Source organism: Sinohyriopsis cumingii, chromosome 1 (genome assembly GCF_028554795.1).
Source record: "Sinohyriopsis cumingii isolate HCF-2022 chromosome 1, ASM2855479v2, whole genome shotgun sequence".
NCBI classification, from domain to species: Eukaryota; Metazoa; Mollusca; class Bivalvia; order Unionida; family Unionidae; genus Sinohyriopsis; species Sinohyriopsis cumingii.
In genome coordinates this window covers 97,151,732-97,171,484 of record NC_142961.1, presented here as the reverse complement: position 1 = coordinate 97,171,484, position 19,753 = coordinate 97,151,732, and the positions used below count along the sequence as shown (strand labels likewise).

Sequence of the window (19,753 nt, the reverse complement as noted above, 5' to 3'; positions counted from 1 at the left end):
AATGTGTACTTTAAAAACTACTGCCGTTTTAAGGTGTACATCTCTTTAGGACTGTATCATATCTTTAGTAAAATCAATAACATCAAGAGTAATTGATACTAGCCGACAAAGTCGTCATACACTGACCATCAAGAGTAACTGATACAAGCTGACCAACCTGTCATACATTGACCATCATGAGTAACTGATACAAGCTGACCAACTTGTCACACAATTAACCATCAAGAGTAATTGACACAAGTTGACTGACTTGTCATAGTGACCATCATGAATAACTGATACAACCTAACCAACCATCAAGAGTAATTGATACAAGCTGACAAACTTGTCATACACTATAAAGAGTAACTGATACAATCAGACAAACTTGTATTACAATGACCATCAAGAGTAACTGAGAAAAGCTGACCAACTAGTCACACAATTAACCATCAAAAGTAATTGATACTAGCTGACCAACTTGTCATACAGTAACCATCATAACTGATACAAGCTGACTAACTTGTCACACAATTAACCATCAAAAGTAAATGATATTAGCTGACCAACTTGTCATACAGTAATTATCATAATTGATACAAGCTGACTAACTTGTCACACAATTAACCATCAAAAGTAATTGATATAAGCTGACCAACTTGCCATACAGTAACCATCATAACTGATACTAGCTGACTAACTTGTCACACAACTGACCATCAAAAGTAATTGATACTAGCTGACCAACTTGCCATACAGTAACCATTATAACTGATACAAGCTGACCAACTTGTCATACAGTAACCATCATAACTGATACAAGCTGACTAACTTGTCACACAACTAACCATCAAAAGTAATTGATATAAGCTGACCAACTTGTCATCCATGTGTAAGCTTAAGTTTGATTTTAAAACTACTGCCCATGACAATGACATATTGACAATTTTATATTTTAATTTAAATTTTAAAAACGTTTTGTGACAAAAGAATTTCACAGAATGCTACATCTAACTTGCTCAACCAATGCATTACTCTTAAAACCAAATATATAGCAAAATATATCTAGCAGGTCTAATGACTTCTTACTGAACTAGGCAAAAGAACTCAAGAATTCACCAGTAAAATTGTACAACTGTCTATGCAACAGCATCAAGATATGGACACTGATACAGATACTTTCAGTGCTCAATGTTTTTCCAACACAGGCCCAGGGCTTGTGACTTTAAAAAATGAAGTTATCACTCAGGTTCCACAACCCTCAACTCAAATTCCAAGTGTCCAATAGATCCCTATTTTTTTTACCATCATTCCTCACACAATATTGCAATCACTGTACTTTAAACATAAAAAGAAATAAGCAAAATCATATTCAATGGCTGTGTTTATTTAAATCTCAAAACATTTAATGTAAAGCTTAATGGCAGCTTTTAATTCAAGTACAGAAAGTAGATGATCTTCATAAAGGTACAGGGCATACATGGTGATCAATACTGTAATAATTGAATAGTCTTTGAACAACTTGATATTAAATTTCTGTATTTCGTCAGCATGATTAGTTTTCTCAGGAAACTAGATTTTTTGGACAAGCCCTAGTGGCACTTCATTTAGTATATACAATGTGCCCAATTTAAAACTACAGGGGCCCTGGGCATTCAATTGTTTTAGCACTGACTTTGACACCACATTTTCTTACAAAATCTTAGTTACACTGTCATAAAATAAAGACCTGCATGTGTTCTTTCTCACCCATGTGATAGAAAAAATTTAGCCAAGTTGCTAAGCATACCTTTTTACCTCAGTCTAGTTGTCTCAGTCATGGTGTCCACACATTAGCCACAGCACTTGAAGAAACTACTTTTTCAAAAGTACTACTTTTTGATGAATAATGTATATGGCATCTGAATAGTTTAATCTGAAAGAAACTGGGCAGGGAAAATCTGTCAGGGTTTGTACTGAGACAAGGATATTGCCAGTCACAGGGTTACATTACTTGTCCTCCAGTTCAGCAGATCCTCATGGGAGACAAATAACATTCCCCATAACTGCGATTTCCTTGGTGTAAATCCCAACATTCATTCCATTAATGACTGCAGGTTATACAAAGAGAGAAGAATAAGCAATACGATCTCCATTTATAGCAAACTAATCATTTTCTACACTGAACTTCCATGCATTTAGCTTTTACATTTTTAGAACAATATATCTTATTTGCACCATATAGTAATAAAAAAGTAAACATCCTTGAAATCCATGGGACAACTAAACAAAACGTTATCAAGTATGAAAACATCTCTATATAACTGCCTTATCCATTTACCTACTGTTGAACAATTGTGATTACATGTGCTTTTTCACAATAAAACACAAATGCAGCGAGGAACTGTTAAAGGAAACACTCTTTAATACATGAAATATATTATGATAAAGTGTATACACTTTGAAATGAAGTTACTCTTCACCCTATTTTCTCATTCTGGAGTGGCTCCAGAGTTTCTGTGCACATTTTCATCATAAATGGTGCATTTTCTAAAGGAAAACTGTACCATATTGAAAGTATTCAGGCTCAAGGAAAACTTCTGCACACACTCTATATTTACACATAGGTATTTTAAAAGACAATATTTATTTGTAAAGCAACAAATTTAATGACTTGTATCAGTGAAGATTTAATAGCTTGTCTTGTACATATATGTCTTAATTATGGATTCTTATAACAGGACATAAATGTGAACATAACTGGACATTTAAATTCTATGTAACACTTTAGAGTGGCAATGTGTGTGGAACTCAATTTATCTAAATTGTTATTAGCTCTATTTTTTAACAGCAGATTTGTTCATAATTTGAGGAAATAATGTAAAAACAGAATTTAAAGACAACATATTCTAGGATGGTATTAACATTTGCATGTCGTCAGGTCATCCTTCATCTAAGGTAAAAACTCTTTATCCCTTAAACAGTCATAGTTTAGGATCTAATTATGCATATAAGAATGCTGTATCCCTTAAAGTCATGAAGTATTAGATTTAAATATGCATATATGAATGTTGTATCCCTTAAGCAGACATAAGTGTTGGATCTAAGTATACACATATGACTGTTGTATCCCTTAAGCAGATATGAAGTGTTGGATCTAAGTATACACATTTGACTGTTGTATCCCTTAAGCAGACATGAAATGTTGGATCTAAGTATACACATCTGAATGTTATATCCCTTAAGCAGACATAAAGTGTTGGACCTAAGTATACACATATGAATATCCCTTAAGTAGACATAAAGTGTTGGATCCAAGTATACACATATGAATGCTGTATCCCTTAAGCAGACATAAAGTGTTGGATCCAAGTATACACATATGAATGCTGTATCCCTTAAGCAGACATAAGTGTTGGATATAAATATACATATATGAATGTTGTATCCCTTATGCAGATATGAAGTGTTGGATCTAAGTATACACATTTGAATGTTATATCCCTTAAGCAGACATAAAGTGTTGGATCCAAGTATACACATATGAATGCTGTATCCCTTAAGCAAACATGAAATGTTGGATCTAAGTATACACATTTGAATGTTATATCCCTTAAGCAGACAAAGTGTTGGATCTAAGTATACACATTTGAATGTTATATCCCTGAAGCAGACAAAGTGTTGGATCTAAGTATACACATATGAATATCCCTTAAACAGACATAAAGTGTTGGATCCAAGTGTACACATATGAATGCTGTATCCCTTAAGCAGACATAAGTGTTGGATATAAGTATACATATATGAATGTTGTATCCCTTAAGCAGACATGAAGTGTTGGATCTAAGTATACACATTTGAATGTTATATCCCTTAAGCAGACATAAAGTGGTGGATCTAAGGATACACATTGGAATGTTATATCCCTTAAGCAGACAAAGTGTTGGATCTAAGTATACACATATGAATGTTGTATCCCTTAAGCAGACATAAAGTGTTGGATCCAAGTATACACATATGAATGCTGTATCCCTTAAGCAGACATAAGTGTTGGATATAAGTATACCTATATGAATGTGTATCCCTTAAGCAGACATGAAGTGTTGGATCTAAGTATACACATATGAATGCTGTATCCCTTAAGCCAGGGGTGGGCAAACTACGGCCCGCGGGCCACATGCAACCCGTTATGGGCTTTCATGCGGCCCGCCAAGGGTTTTAATGTGGCCTAGGAACAAGTCATCATTTGCACTGACTCTGTTTATGTCACTCTGTTTATCAAATAAATGTGCTTCAAAATAAATGTGCTTCTTTTGAAGTTCAAGTTTTCAAATATTAACAACATATTAACAACTGAAAATTAATTAGATGTTATTTAGAAAAACCTTTTGTTTTTGCTATTTCAAATATTAATCATTTTACTTAATGAACTATGCGGCCCACGACAAGGTGTAAATTTGTGTATGCGGCACTTGCACTGGAAAGTTTGCCCACCTCTGCCTTAAGCAGACATAAAGTGTTGGATCCAAGTATACACATATGAATGTTGTATCCCTTAAGCAGACATAATTGTTGGATATAAGTATACACATATGAATGCTGTATCCCTTAAGCAGACAAAGTGTTGGTTCTAAGTATACACATATGAATGTTGTATCCCTCAAGCAGACATGAAGTGTTGGATATAAGTATACATATATGAATGCTGTATCCCTTAAGCAGACATGAAGTGTTGGATCTAAGTATACACATATGAATGCTGTATCCCTTAAGCAGACATAAAGTGTTGGATATAAGTATACATATATGAATGCTGTATCCCTTAATCAGGCATGAAGTGTTGAATATAAGCATGCATGTAACAATGTTGTATTCCTTAAACAGTCATGAAGTGTTGTATTTAAGTACACTTTTGTATGCATATATGAATGATGTATCCCTAAACCAGTGATTCCCAAAAATTTTCAGGCCACTGCCTCCTTGGTTATCCTCAGCACCCGCCTACCGTATCCCATAATAAGCATTATTCAGCATTTGTTTCCCCCCCCCCCCAGTAATCCCACTGCCCACTTTTGGAACCACTTCCTTAAACAGTCCTAAAGTGTTGGTCACAGCAGCTGCATGCACATAAGGATGGTTTATTTGCTGAAAAAGGATGTTTTTAAATGTGACAAAAAAAGGACTTCTATATATTGGCAGCAGAATGAGCAGCTTAACTGGAGCATCAAACACAAAAATGACCTATTCATTAAAATATCATAAAAGGATTATTTCTATAAATTTGTGTGTAGTATTTCTTTCTTGTAAAGAAACATTTTGTAGCAATGCATATAAGGTATTTACTGGAGCTGTGGTGCATTGCCAGTATACTGTTGTATTTTTTCCAGTGGTATGTACCACAGTACTTTTTCAATGAACCAGTATGTCAGTAGTTTTAGTGAGTGTGTGTATGTAATTTGGATTTTTAATGTAGCATTGAAAAAAATCAGTCATATCGCTATGATCTATGAAGTGTGGCAGTTTATACTGATGTCTAGCACTGAGGAATCATGTTGCAGACATGTAGCATGATGTCCCACAAAGTCACATTATCCCGACACCAAGCCGGCCAGTCCTAACACTAACCTCATAATGCTGAGTGTCAAGTGAGGAAGCTGTTAGTACCATTTTTGTAAGTCTTTGGTATGACTCGGCCGGGGATCGAATCCATGACCTCCCACATCCGAGGCAGATGCTCTAACCACTAGGCCACCGGAGCGGTCACGTTACAGTCAGTAAGGAATGCATGGAAATTCCAGAGGAATCTTGTTATGAATTTAATGATATTAACAGCATTTTTTAAAACTATTCATGACAAAATACTTAAAAATTAAACTTTTTGTTACAAAAACAGTCGTATCTGTCACAAAGAAATAGTACATATTACAAATATAATTATACTATGATCCTTCAAACATGTTTCACACTTGTCACGTATGTCAACGCAGTGTCCTAATGGAGTGTTGTGAAACATTCTGGCCAAATCCAACTTTCAGAAAATTTTTTGACTAAAAAAACAACATAAAACTAACACGTCAATGCTTTATTTATATACTATCATATCGGAATGTGCTAAGCATGTCTGTTGTAAGACTGCAAATCATCCCATGATATTTAGAAGTGCACTTGTTTCCCATCTGAACTTCGTTATTTCTTAAGTCAACTAAATATTTTCTCATTGCCGAGTGTTTTGAGTTTACTGGCCCTCTTTAATAGATATTGTACCTGGGTGTTCACATCCCACTCAAAAATTTCCTTGCCTAAGCTTCTATGCCATAAGTGTAGTCAGAAAAGTGTGGGTTTCAGTATCAACACTGCACTATTTTCCCATTTTTATCAGTAGGCTCTCTAAGGGGCCATCCATTTAGTACATACACATTGAGGAGGGAGGGAGGGGGGTTTAACCCAAATGCACACACTTGCATGTGGGGGGTGGGTCTACTGATAATGTACGTATGCATAGGAAACAGGTGGGGTGGGGTGAAACCTCAATAATAATGTCTAATACATAGCCTCTTGGTTCAGTTGGCGTTTGAATTTTAGCGGACATAAGACAAACTTTTTAAAGTTATGCTGCATATTTCATCGATGCTGCCAGACATTCATCGTTGGCTCTGTTTAAACATGTTAATATTATTAATCCTTGATCATTTCTGTGTGGATTATATATAGGTCGTTATATAGAATTTGGGGTGTGGGGTGTACATCAAGTGTATGTACGCAGGTGTGGGGTGTGTGTGAAAAAAGTATGAATGTGTATGGGTGTGTGTGTGTGTGTGTGTGTCAAGCTTTACCAGATTTTGCTTATGTACTAAATGGATGGCCCCTAATGTCAGCACGATGTTTCCCATAAAATCAATTATAGTGCAAGCTTAAACATCCTACTTTAGTTACAGTTTTTAGATCACAACTTATACAACAATTAACATATACATAGCAAGTTTATCTACTATAAGGTACTGGGCATTTAATCTAAGGGGGGTGGGGGGTGAGTTTCTATTGAGCTGAAATATTTTCTATACTTCTATCTTAATTAACATTTTTTTCTTCTAAATAACATCATGGATAGAGCAAGGTGTTAATTTTGCTACAAATCAGAGCAAGATATTTTTCCAGCTATTGAAAGACAGAAATTAAACAAAAAAGGCAGGCACTTGTCCTAGAACATTGAATTGTTGGTCCTTAATATAACTCCTGTATACTGTGGTATGTATCGTAATACATTAAAAAATACCACAGAATACTGTAGTACAAAATTTTTCCATGGTACACAGCTTTATTTGCATCTGATGTACATGCAGAATATCAATATACATTAAGGCTATTGCTATCTTTTGAAAGACTTCATTTCATCTCAGTACAGCATTTCAACTATCTTCTAAACTTTAGTGAAATGGTAAAGACAGGTAGCAATGTCATCACAGCAATTCCTGCTGTCACATAACAGCAGTCTGCTACAGGTGCTTATAGCAACTGAAGTTAGAGGTACACAACCTCTGTATATTCATTATATTGTATAGAATATAGAAGCATATAGATAAGGAAAACTTAAAATTGTACATGACAAATATACTGTAGGATTGTATTCCTAGTTAATTAAAACTGTTAAAGTGCTTGTGCACCTGTTGGAAAAAGTGAAAACATTAGGACTAACAAGATCTTTACATTGCCACAGACCATTCAACATGAGTAACACAAGATTTTATTCACGAAACCTCATCTGTTCAAAGTTTCTGAGATAATAAACCCATAATGTAGGCATAGAGAACTCCCAATTCGAGTAAGGTTTTTTCCAGAAGTTCTTTCCCACCCTTCAGTGATTTGACTTTCAACTCAAACTCTTTCTCCACTGTACTCTTAGACTCGAATACATAGTCATCATGTTTTGTGATCATAATAACTAGTCAAACCCACTTATCTTGACCTCGGTTATCTCGAGAACCCGTGTATGTCGAGTATTTTGGTCCAGTCCAGAAAAAAATCCTTCTTTGTTATGCCAATTTTTCCCAGCTTATCTCGACCCCTGTCTAGTTGATAACCCCATTATGTCAGGCACAATTTGAAGTAATGTGAACCTGCTTAATTTGACCAAATGCAACTTTTAATGTCCATCTCAAATTTGATAACAAATTATCTGGCGTTACCAGCAATGATGGAGAAAGTAGGTTTTTACTTGCATAAATGCTAATCAACCAATCTCATCAATGCATAGTTTATTACTTGCATAGAGTGGAAAAAATTATGTTGTAAACAATACTTGAGAGTAAGGAAACTGAATGATTGAGTTTCTGACCTTTACAGGAGCTGAATTCATAACGGACAACATTACATGTTAACACCATGACAATATAGTTTGAACCACACACCACTGCACATTTTATCTTAACAGTAACTCAGTAGGGGAAGCCAGGGCTAGTTGATACTGGGGCAAGTTGATACAAGCAATATTACTTAGTTATTTTCAGGAAAGCTCTATCTTGTATCTATTTTTAGATGTACCCGAGATATCTATGCTGCATTTCTGGCAAGCCGTAAACCTCGTTGGTCTTCGAGTTATCGGATGTTTTTAATTTGCGAGTTGCGTTGAAAACTTTTTGAAGATTTCTTGCTAGCATTTTGCGAAAGCACGGTAAGCACGACAAATATAATTTTAATACTATTTTATGCATAGATGTTTCCGCTTTTAAACAGAAAAGTGTCGTTCAGTTCCTGCTCTTCCACGTAAAGTAACAAAGAAATTTCGCATGGCCTACCTATTGGGGCGAATTGATACACATGTGCCGGGGCTAGTTGATACTGTATCAACTAGCCCCATAGGCTTAAATGTGTACATTATTGCAGGGCCTACATGTGTACATTAAAGCATTTTATTAATTTACAGAAATAGGCCTATGTTTGATGTGTTTCAACGTGTTTGATGAATTTGATGCGATTTAATTTTCATATTCAGATTCAGATTCATACTCGAAATCCACCGTGTTCATATTCATATTCATAATCATTCATATTCATATCCATTTATTTGTGTTAACTTATTTTATCTTGAGTGTTGCATAAATGTATGCCTAATGTGAACATGAATATGAATATGCATGGTACTTGACAGTTATTTACACTTTACTGTTTTAGATGGTACAAACGTATAAGCGGAAAACCACTCGAGGAGCTGGGCTAGATGTTTTGGAACATGCTTCTGATTAAGTTTTGAACCAGAACCGACCTCTGCGGCCTGTCGCTGATGCATTTGGAATAGATAAGATGATGCTTTATCGATTCTGCAAGAAGAAAAAAGAACTGGCAGCTTCTGGAGAGGGTGAAATAAAGTGCGGCTATGCTCGGCCAAGACAACTGTTTTCCGATGCTGAGGAAAAAGAGTTTGTAACATATCTGCTTGATGCATCTAAGATGTTTTTTGGCTTGTCACCAAAAGAAACAAAAAAACTGGCTCATGACTTAGCAGTACACCTCAGCAAAGAGATTCCAAACAACTGGAAAGCTAATCTGTCAGCAGGTGATGATTGGTTTTCATGGTTTATGAACCGCCACAGCAGTGTTCTGTCAGTGCGTAAACTGGAAGCCACCTCCATCGGTCGTATCGCCAGTTTTAACCGTACAAATGTAAATTTGTTTTATGACAATCTGGAGAACTTGTACAGGCGTTTCCATTTTCAACCACAGGCCATATGGAATGCTGATGAGACAGGCCTCACAACAGCACAAAATCCTGGCAAAATTTTAGCACCAAAAGGTGTTAAACAAGTGGGAGCTGTAACAAGTGCTGAAAGGGGGACTCTTCTAACTCTGTGTTGTGCAATAAATGCATTGGGCCATGCCATTCCTCTGATGTTCATATTTCCAAGGGCGAGGTACCAAGAGAAACTTGTTGATGGCGGTCCACCAGGGTGCATTGGAAGCTGTCACAAATCTGGTTGGATGACAAAAGAAAACTTTCTTCTCTTTCTTCAGCATTTCGTTAAACATACCAAACCATCCATTACCCAACCAGTTCTTCTATTATTAGACAATCATGAATCTCACATCCCCGTTGAGAACATCCAGTTTGCAAAGGACAATGGAGTGCACTTATTATCTTTCCCACCTCATTGTTCTCACCGGCTTCAGCCTCTTGACTGCAGTTTATTTTCCACTGAAATGCTATTATAATGCACAGTGTGACACCTGGTACAATGCCCATCCAGGACGGTCCATGCAAGCACTGGACATTCCAGCTGTATGTGCTCCTGCATTCAAGTCAGCCATGACACCAACAAATATTCAGGCAGGATTTGAAGTTACAGGAATTTATCCCTTTAATCGAAACAGAATTTCAGACGACGCTTTTTTGCCATCGTCAGTTACGGATAGACCAGATCCTAGCAAAGTATCAGAAGGATTGATGTTGCCGATTGAAGAATCATCACCACCTGCGTCAGCACCAATTTCTACCGCTCGATGGTCAGCTGCTGAATCTTCCACCGATGAAGGCCAAGAAGTGGTAGGCCTAGGTCAACCTGCACAATCTGAAGAAGAACCACATTTGTCAACGTCAGAAATGGTCTGTTCGGTTGAGGGAACATCAATACCATCAACGCTGCATGTATCAAATGACCACATGGAATCATTTGCTGAACCAGCTGCAGCAACCCCTACTAGTAGGCTTAATGATCCAGAACCATCAGCATCTACAAGTCCAGGTTCTTTGCATATGATTCGTCCACTGCCTAAAGCCGGGCCACGGAGTGAGAAACGGACAGTTTGGAAAAGAGGTAGAACAAGAATTCTTACCGACACTCCAGAAAAACAACTGATCAAGCAGGACACTGCAGCAAGAAGTTTGACTAAAAAGCAAAGCACAAGTCTGAGAAATAACGACAGTCAAGCAAAGAAAGATGGTGGCAAACAGAAGCGAGATAACAACCAGGACAAAAAGACAGCAAACAGGTGTAAAAAAAAAACAGCAGTAGAAACAGGAAAAACTCTAGACTGTTATGAAACAGCAGTCTCGCAAGAGATGTCGTAGACCTTTGTTTCAGAGTGTGAGTGCTAGTTCTGATTCTGAATCAGAAAATTTCTGCCTCATTTGCACTGAGCCATATGGCAACAGCAAGTCACGAGAGCATTGGGTTCAGTGCATTGTTTGTGAGATGTGGGCACATGAAGCATGCACTGATGGAAGTTTGAGCTTTGTCTGCCAGAACTGTGATTCTAGTGATGACATGTGACTGCAGGCCTAACTGATCTGACAGTGACAAACATGTTTTTTAAATTTCATTCACATTTTTCTGATTTTCTTAACTTTTCAGTTTCTTGCACTGGTAAGGCCCTGTGCTGAACATTTCTTGTAAGGCATGGTGACTATCAATCATGAATGTGTTTGATTTTCAGCTATCTCAGTTATGTTACAGGGTGCTCAATTGCAGTAGTTAATACGACTAATGATGTCTCAACTTGCCCCATGTAATGTATCAACTTACCCCAGCATGGGGCATGTTGATACGAACCGGAGGGGGTTACTTTTCACCAAATTTCTTCTTTATTTGTTTACTGGAGAAAATATTATTATAGATTATAATGCCCATATACATGACTGAAAAATGCAGTTGTCAATTTAACTTGTAATATTCTTTGTTTCACATTTTTTTTTTTATATAAGTGAAATTGGTATTAACTAGCCCCTGGCTCCCCTACATTATCAGGTCAGCACAATTAAATGTAGCTACAAATACCTAATTCATCTTACACTATATATTTAAAATGAATTATGTACTTTTGGCTAAATTTAATGATGTTAACCTCAAAATTTACAGAATTACTGATAGGATAAAATTCACGACGCTTTATGGAACAAACTATAGTGTAATCCCATTCCAATATCATCAGTCAGTCACCAACTTAATCCATACTCAATTAACGACTTTGGTTTAGAGTTCACTCATAAAGTAAATAGTTAAAATTATTACTGTGCTTGGTGTAAGTGTAAGCCATCAACTTCAGCATGGCTAGATCATGTGACCTACAATCTATAAATAGAAACCGTCAAAATTACAAACCTAGATGTCCACCCAACCCCCCAACAAAGACGTGGTCATTAATTTGTTTTGAAGCAGAGTAAATAAAAGCACAAATGGTATTGTAAAAAATCCATAGCACCCAGTATTTTTTTTTAAATGAAGTTTTCCATTGCTGTGCAATGATTACAGATTCTTCAATGCAAACGAAATGAAGCAGAAAGTGACTGATAGGAGTAATGTCTATGAAACAGAAAGAGGAGTGTGTTCATTGTATTGTTTTATCTTGAACTGATTATCAAAGCCTTGCAATCCATCAAAGTGATACACTGACTCTCTTCTGGCACTGTGTTGTTTATGACAACCACTGATCAAAGCAGACAGGAATATGGGACTAAAAGACTGTATGAATATAATAGGTCTGCTTCTTACAGAATTTGAAGTTCCGACAGTTAACTTTAAAGACTTTAAACACATTTAACAGTTTGTTGGTACAGGAACAAAGACAGCCTTATTTTTTTTTCTGGTACATAGGCATATTTAACGGTAAAAACTGGCATACTGGTGTAAAGAAACCTCTGATATCAGCAAAAGTGATTGATTTTCCAGCACAATTGTGGTCCATTTCATTCAGCTACTAGTTAACACTAACAAAAGAAAATACTTTAAAAAAAAGGTACAGTCCTACATGTACATGTACTTAAATTGGGCTAGATTTTGGACAGCATGAGATAACTATTGCCTTTTTGAGGTCTTTCTGAGGCTATTCATAGGGAAATAGAAACTACTTTAAACCAGTGACATTGTTACAGTAATTTAAGTGTTGTAAAAATGTGTGACACGGTATTACTAAATCTCATTTAAAAGACCTCCAATCTTTTTTTTCTGCAACCTGGCATGACTGCATTATTATTTTCATTGTGCATTAGAACTGCCATGTGTGAAACGAAACTCATCATTTTTGGTACTTCAGATGCATAATCATTGTTCTGCAGTAGATTTCTCAACTAAATCCTGATATCTCAGGACCTGGTTACATAGACGATTTGTTTTAGAAATCTCAATGTAATCAAGATTTTGACTGTATTATTTAAACTTGAATCAGAACTTAAGATGACCAATAATAATCTTCACTTGCATTGTTATATACAAAATATAAGATCACCAATGTTCACTGCCCACCACAACGACAGGTTTGGATGGCAGTGTACTGTAGTCAATTATTTTAGCTGACATCTCTTTCACTGAAGATTAATGTTTCAACATAAGAATAAACAACATTACCAATTCAAAATTTAACATCAAGTACAAATTTTATCCTGTAACCTTTTGTAACTGAAACCTACTTGCAGGGGCCAGTTTTAACAAGTCTCTTTGGTAACATTCCTGTAAAAGTTTGAATAAGTAGGTATAACAAAATTACCCTGGTATGCCATGAACAGAAAATTGAAGAAATAAAAAAAAAAATAAAGAAATTTTTTAAGACGTTTTAATTATGAATAAAAGTAGCAGTGACTTGTTTATTTCTTGTCCTTGACACAAAAGCACCTTTTCTGCATTCTCTTTATCTCATAAGAGCATTTCAGAAAGTTGAAAAAAATTGCAAACCTGTAAGGTTCATTTAGCCATTACAAAGTTCCATTAACATCATTTGCATTAAAACTGTAGCAAAATAAAAACTTAATAGTTTATGGAACAAGTGTATCTTTCATATTAATGTAAAATAAAATACATTTGCTTCAAATTTTATTGAAGTATATTGTCATCATTTGACGTTTTTCAATTTCTTACAGTACATAAGAAACTTCATGTTATGACTGACACCAGTTATGATGTATGGTACATGCACATATAAATAAAGGATCTTAACTAAGTTAAGTAAGTTATTACTCAAGTCATCTGGCACATGCACATATAAACACAGGATTTAAACTCAGTTTAAGTTATTACCCAAGTTCTATGGTATGTGCACATATAACAACATGATCTTAGCTCCGATTAACTTCTTACCTTAAACATCAAAGTAAATCCAAATAAAGATAAAATACATGCAAAATAAAAATCTTAGAGGGGAACTGAAATGAAACATGCCATAATACATATGTACACCTAATGAATGTGACTAACAAATGAACAAAGGAAAATGAGGTGTAACAGTTTTCTCCATGCACTCCACTGCATCAAATTTTCCTGAAATGTCAATATCAGTAACAAAAATGCTTTTGTTAATGCAAAAACTGAAATGCTAATTAGTTAATTATATCATCAGAACATATATATATATATATATATATATATATATATATATATATATCAGTGACCTGGCAGTATTAAACTGAAATGGGCATAACTGAGAAGTATCGTCAGTGCTAAAAATATCCTATAGCCTGATGCCCATGGCCCCTCTAATTTTAGTTTGGGCCCATCCTTTATTCCTAGTGAGGTGCCCGTCAGGCTTGTTGAATAAGAATTTAATTTGCCTGAGGACACTCTAATCACACTGATGCAATGTGTAAATGTATCTTCAAGATGCTGACATACCTGCCATACTGTCCTACGTGAAATTGAGAACTGAATTTAATTAAATTGAAGCATGGCATGTCATACTAAAAATACCATTTTGTACTCCCAAAACCCCCAACACAGTTGTGTTTCAAGAAAACAAAATTTTGAGTAATCTTCCAAAAAAAAAATAATTAAAAAAAAACCACCATCACTTTCAGTATATCCCTGTTAAATGTAGCATGTATAAATGGTAAACAGTCATGACTGGAGCTGATGTAAAGCTATCCCTTGTGCAGTTTAAGTGGCAGCAATTAAAGGCAAATAGGTCAGGTATAAACCCCCATTTCACATATTACTTAACTGGCTCACAGTAGCTAATGAGATATGTTTGAAGGCTGCAGTGGGTGAGCCCTTTGTGCTAAATTGCGTAGGTAGCATCAGGAAGTGGAACAACCCATTACAGGAAAATCAAAGAGATGCTAGATGTGCATACAAGAACAAAAGTCATCACTGATTATTGCCACGAATGAGAATGTTTAAGCCATATGTATCATATTTTTGAAAAGTTTGTGAACAGCAGCAATGTTTCTTTAAGTTGGATTTTACTGCATATATAGAATGGAAACCATGAACAGTTCAGTTGTCAGAACAGTGTTCAAGTGTAATTCATTTTTTAAAGCGATTTAGGAAGCAATGAATTAGCTATCAGCAATGCCCAAGAAAAATAAATTCAGAACTCTTGGCATATGAAAAGTGATTGAATACTTAATCTAAATTAGCAGCTGAGGAAGCTTGCAGAAGCAACGAGGTTCTTGTTAAAAGTGAGGACATTTCCAATATAAATAGGTCCACAGCTGCATCCTACTGCTAACATGAGTGGCAATGCAATGGTTGGCTGTGCCAGATACTTTTCCAGCTCTTCTCAGTCTTTTACATCTCCTCAGCAGAGAGTCTCACAGCCCTGAGAATCAAAGCCATCAGATATGAAAACAAAACAAAGACACAGAACCAGCTAAATTTGCTGTAGATGATTTGTTTCAGGATACATTTACTGTTAGATGAGCCTGCAAGACCAGAGGTAGTAAGGAGGTAGCTTTGTACAAGAAAACTGAAAAATCCACCAACAGTAGTGGAAGTCACATCAACATAAATACAGCTATCCAATTACAATGCAGTAGTCGCTGTCCAAAAATGTTGACTGCAACATAGTGAGAACCACATTATGTCCCAAAATGTGATATATAGAGAATGGTGATTTATACCAAATTACGGTATAGAAGGAATGATCAAAATTTGTTAAATAATAGTGTTTTCAAAAGGAATTCAAGATATAACACTATGCATCACATTTTCTTGCAACCCATACTTTTATACATTCGACTGATTTTGGATATGGAGTCCATAGTTGTACCGTATTATATCAAGGATTGCACTGCAAAGCTGCATCCTTTGTTGTCATAACTGGCTAAAAAATGTACATCAGTGCCATCAGAATGGTTTTGTTTGTTTTTATTTCAGAAAGCAGGGGAAGTTGTAACTGACCAAATAGCTGTTGCCAAAATTTGGGACAGTATTCCCAAATCCAATGATGGCTGACAGGTTTGATTTAGGTTACACATGCAAGTTCAATGTGATTTGTTTTTGTTTACGATTTCTTCATTATGCTAAAATGATGACATTTTAATAATGTTTGCCATATTATTAATACTTTGTTAATTTTGTTGCCTTGGGAGTCGGGATGCCACAGATCTAGTGATAGGTTTCATTTTACATTCATCTAAAATGTAAGAGCTTAATGTGCAAATTTAATGGGCAGGATTTTGTTTCGGGCTGTTCCTTTTAAGCAGACATGGCACCCAAGGCAGGCAGTTTTTATAAAAAAAATATATGCGAGGTACTCAAGAATTCATATGAAAAGGATATAAAATTCTTAGACCGCTCCAGTGGCCTCATGGTTAGAGCGTCCGTCTCGGAAGAAGGAGGTCATGGGTTCGATGCCGGCCGAGTCATATCAAAGACTTACAAAAATGGCACTAATGGCTACCTCGCTTGGCACTCCGCATTAAGAGGTTAGTGTTAGGACTGGTCGGCCTGGTGTCAGGATGTGACTTTGTAGGACATCATGCTACGTGTCTATGGTATGATGCCCCAGTGCTAGACATCACTATAAACTGACACACTGCAGACATCATAGTGATATGACTGAAAAATTGTTAAAGCTACATTAAAAATCCTAATCACATGCACACTTACAAAATTCTAAATTGCCTCTGTGGGCAACTACTCCACAATGAAAGTGCCTTCCCATGGTTACTCGTATGTTTTACTTGAACAACCATTATAGTTTCTCTGCTACTGTTATTAGGATGCTTTAGTATTGGCTATCATTTTTATACTTTTTCTAAAATATAAGAATTCATTAACGGGCAGTTTTTGCTTATGTTTCTTTGCTACTGACAATGAATGTAGAGTGTTTACCTGGTGACTTACAACATCTTCCCTTTTCTAGTATATAACCCTTCAACAAGGTGATTGACCAATCAGTGTGTAAAGTGCTTTGAAGACCATATGGAGTAAACAGAATAAAAAATACCTGGTGACTCAAAACTGTTCTCCTTCCTAGTATATGGCACAGTATTAGAATTGTCAAAGCTGAATACACAAAAGTGAAACCTGAAACTTGTTGAGAGATAATCAAGAACAGCATCGACTTTAATGCTTTTTTATATAAAAAAACCAGATTTTTTTATACAGAAAAGCAGTATTCCAAGAGCATTGCAACAAAATAGGAAGTATTTGTTGAATAAACTGATGTATTTTAAATGAAGGATAGCCAAAGGTGGAAGCACCTCATGTGTCTCAGCAGGACATTTTGTATGAGGATTGGAGTTTTCTTTATGTGACAGCTACATGGTTATTATTGGCCATATTCTATATCCATTTGGGTGGCATTAACTGAATGAAAATCTTGCATGCAAGAAAATAATAACTGAGATGTACCTGTCCAAAGTATGTTCTGAACACAATGGATTAGAGGCAAGCTCATTTTAGTACTTGAACAATCTGGATGATAGATCAATAACAGATAAACAATAGCGTTTATATTAACTGTTAAACTGAACAGCACAAAAGGCTTCTGAACTGTAATCATATTCTAATGTAAGGTACACATGACAAAAGATCGGTCACAACTGTACATAAGACAAGAATGGTCATAATAGTTAACTAGTTTGGATGGAATCATACAAACATCTGTGTAGTGTTAGACAGATCATTAAATTTTATGCTGACAAGCAAGCAATTTTAAACAAAATGCACAAAACTTCAAATTTTTCTTAACATTATAATAACATTCTGAGATAGTGATGTGAAAGAACTTTCCTACTAAAAATCTTAAACTTGTTCAGGGCTGTAAGGCATAGCATTTTCCCAGATATTTTTCTCATAAACAAAAAATCTGCTGATCAAAAATAATTTTAGTAAAACGAGTTAGGACATTTAAGCAGACAAAACTTATGATGGCCACACTTGCAAAACAAGTAAATGACAAATAAACTGCATACAAGCCACCTGATGTCTCACTATGTTGTTAAAATTAGGCCAAACTTGTCCTCTAAATCAGCAGAAAAATAGAAACTGTCCTATACTAGGGCTACTGATCAAGGAACACTTATGCTGGTTTCCTCTACTTCCATAGCACTGCTGTTACTCTCTGTCAAGGCATTATTCTTCTGGATAACATCTGTGTTTACTTCTGGAACAATCTGGTTTGATTCCGATTCTGTGTTCCGAGAAGGTGCAACATTTTCATCATTTTCTTGTGGATTGTCATCCCAGTCAATTTTAAAGCGTGTTACTCTTGGATTCGTTGCCAAAATATTCCTCTGCAGCTGAAATGATATAAATGTAATGTGAACAGCAAAATCAATTGATAATTTCTTTTAAAATGTCATAAAGAAACGCAAAGTATGAAACAATGAATTTTACATTTTTTTATGATTTTTCTAGATTATCATGAAACAAGTGAAAAAGAGGCACAAGTGGGCATGAGATCACTCACCTGGCTGACACCTGCCTAATATTCAAATATAGGATTCAACAAACCAAAAAAAAAATAAGGGTCATTGGGATGCTTTCTGAAGAAATTTCTTTCAAAGTTGTTGATTGTATATGTTATGAAAAGAACTGTTTAAAGGTTTCTCCTATTTTAACATCTTCACGCATGTTTGAAGGCACATCAGCCTCATCTGTCCAATAATGAAAGGGCTCTATGTATAAACACTTTCTCTTAAAGCTGGTAAATTTCTCTTATTTTTGGAAAAGGTTATGTACTGGTAAATGTTTCCATATATTCAAGTAAAGGTAGCCATATTTGATGGTGGATTGGTATAATTTCCATAATCGTTAAAGGCTTTTAAGCCAGGACACTTCCTGTCAAATCTGGTTAAGCAATTTTTTTTTATAAAGTTTTAAATTTTTTTAGTAGCAGCAGCCATATTTGAAGGTAGATTTGTATCATTTTAAACTTGAAAGTCCTTGATGTCAAGATGCTTTTCAGTAAAATTTGATAAAATTCTGTTTTTCACATTTAATGGTTTTTTTTATTTTTAATAATGGCAGGCAAATCTAATGTCTGAACAACATCATTTGAACAAACAAAAGAAATTCAAATAACTTGAAAATGTCAATCTGATGTGTACAAAGCCCATCAAGGTTCAAGCTAAACTGAAATCTTGTCCTGTGAAAGGACAAATTCTAACCATTAGACACAGCAGTAAACAAATACTACAAAAACTGAAATCACACATTCATGACTGATATAGAATACAAATTAATGGAGACCATAAAGAAATGAAAGATGTCACTGGTGAAATTAAATGCGCTTTAAGATGACATGGTCAATGGATAACACAGCTCACAAACAAAATACGAGATCAGAATTAATCACCCATGGCTATCAGAACGCTGAACTTGTGTAATTCTGCAATTATAGGACAAACATTTGTGTGTTCCAAAAGACTTGACTGACAAAGAATATTCAGTGTTCTGTCTGAAAATCAGTGGCGTGAAAGAATTAGTAATGTGCTATAATTAGTGTATATCAGTAGTATTTATAGGTTACTGCATTTGTATGGGAAAATATGAATGAGTTTTTCGGATATAAATACTGCACTACCTTGGGAGTGCAGTATATCCATCTGACTAAATGAGTTCATATTTTCCCATATAATTGCAGTAACATT

At 35.5% G+C, this 19,753-nt stretch overlaps 2 protein-coding genes across 2 annotated transcripts in view; one reads left to right on the top strand and one right to left on the bottom strand.

Annotated features, from left to right (window-relative positions):
• Window positions 1-1,350: 1,350 nt before the first annotated feature.
• The window catches only part of LOC149807396 (histone chaperone asf1b-B-like), a 68,679-nt gene continuing 50,276 nt past the window's right edge, over window positions 1,351-19,753 (bottom strand). The window contains exon 4 of the mRNA XM_089966282.1: window positions 1,351-18,400. Within this exon, the coding sequence (XP_089822408.1) occupies window positions 18,170-18,400 (231 nt within the window). The 3' untranslated portion in view covers window positions 1,351-18,169. The remainder of the gene's footprint in view (window positions 18,401-19,753) is intronic.
• Window positions 9,256-10,161, top strand: LOC149807399 (uncharacterized). Its single transcript, XM_089954616.1, has one exon. The coding sequence runs from the start codon at window positions 9,256-9,258 to the stop codon at window positions 10,159-10,161; it is 906 nt and encodes a 301-aa protein (XP_089810742.1).

Excerpts from the sequence above, each read along its gene's own strand:
- LOC149807399 (XM_089954616.1), top strand. The coding sequence starts at position 9,256 with ATGATGCTTTATCGATTCTGCAAGAAGAAAAAAGAACTGGCAGCTTCT.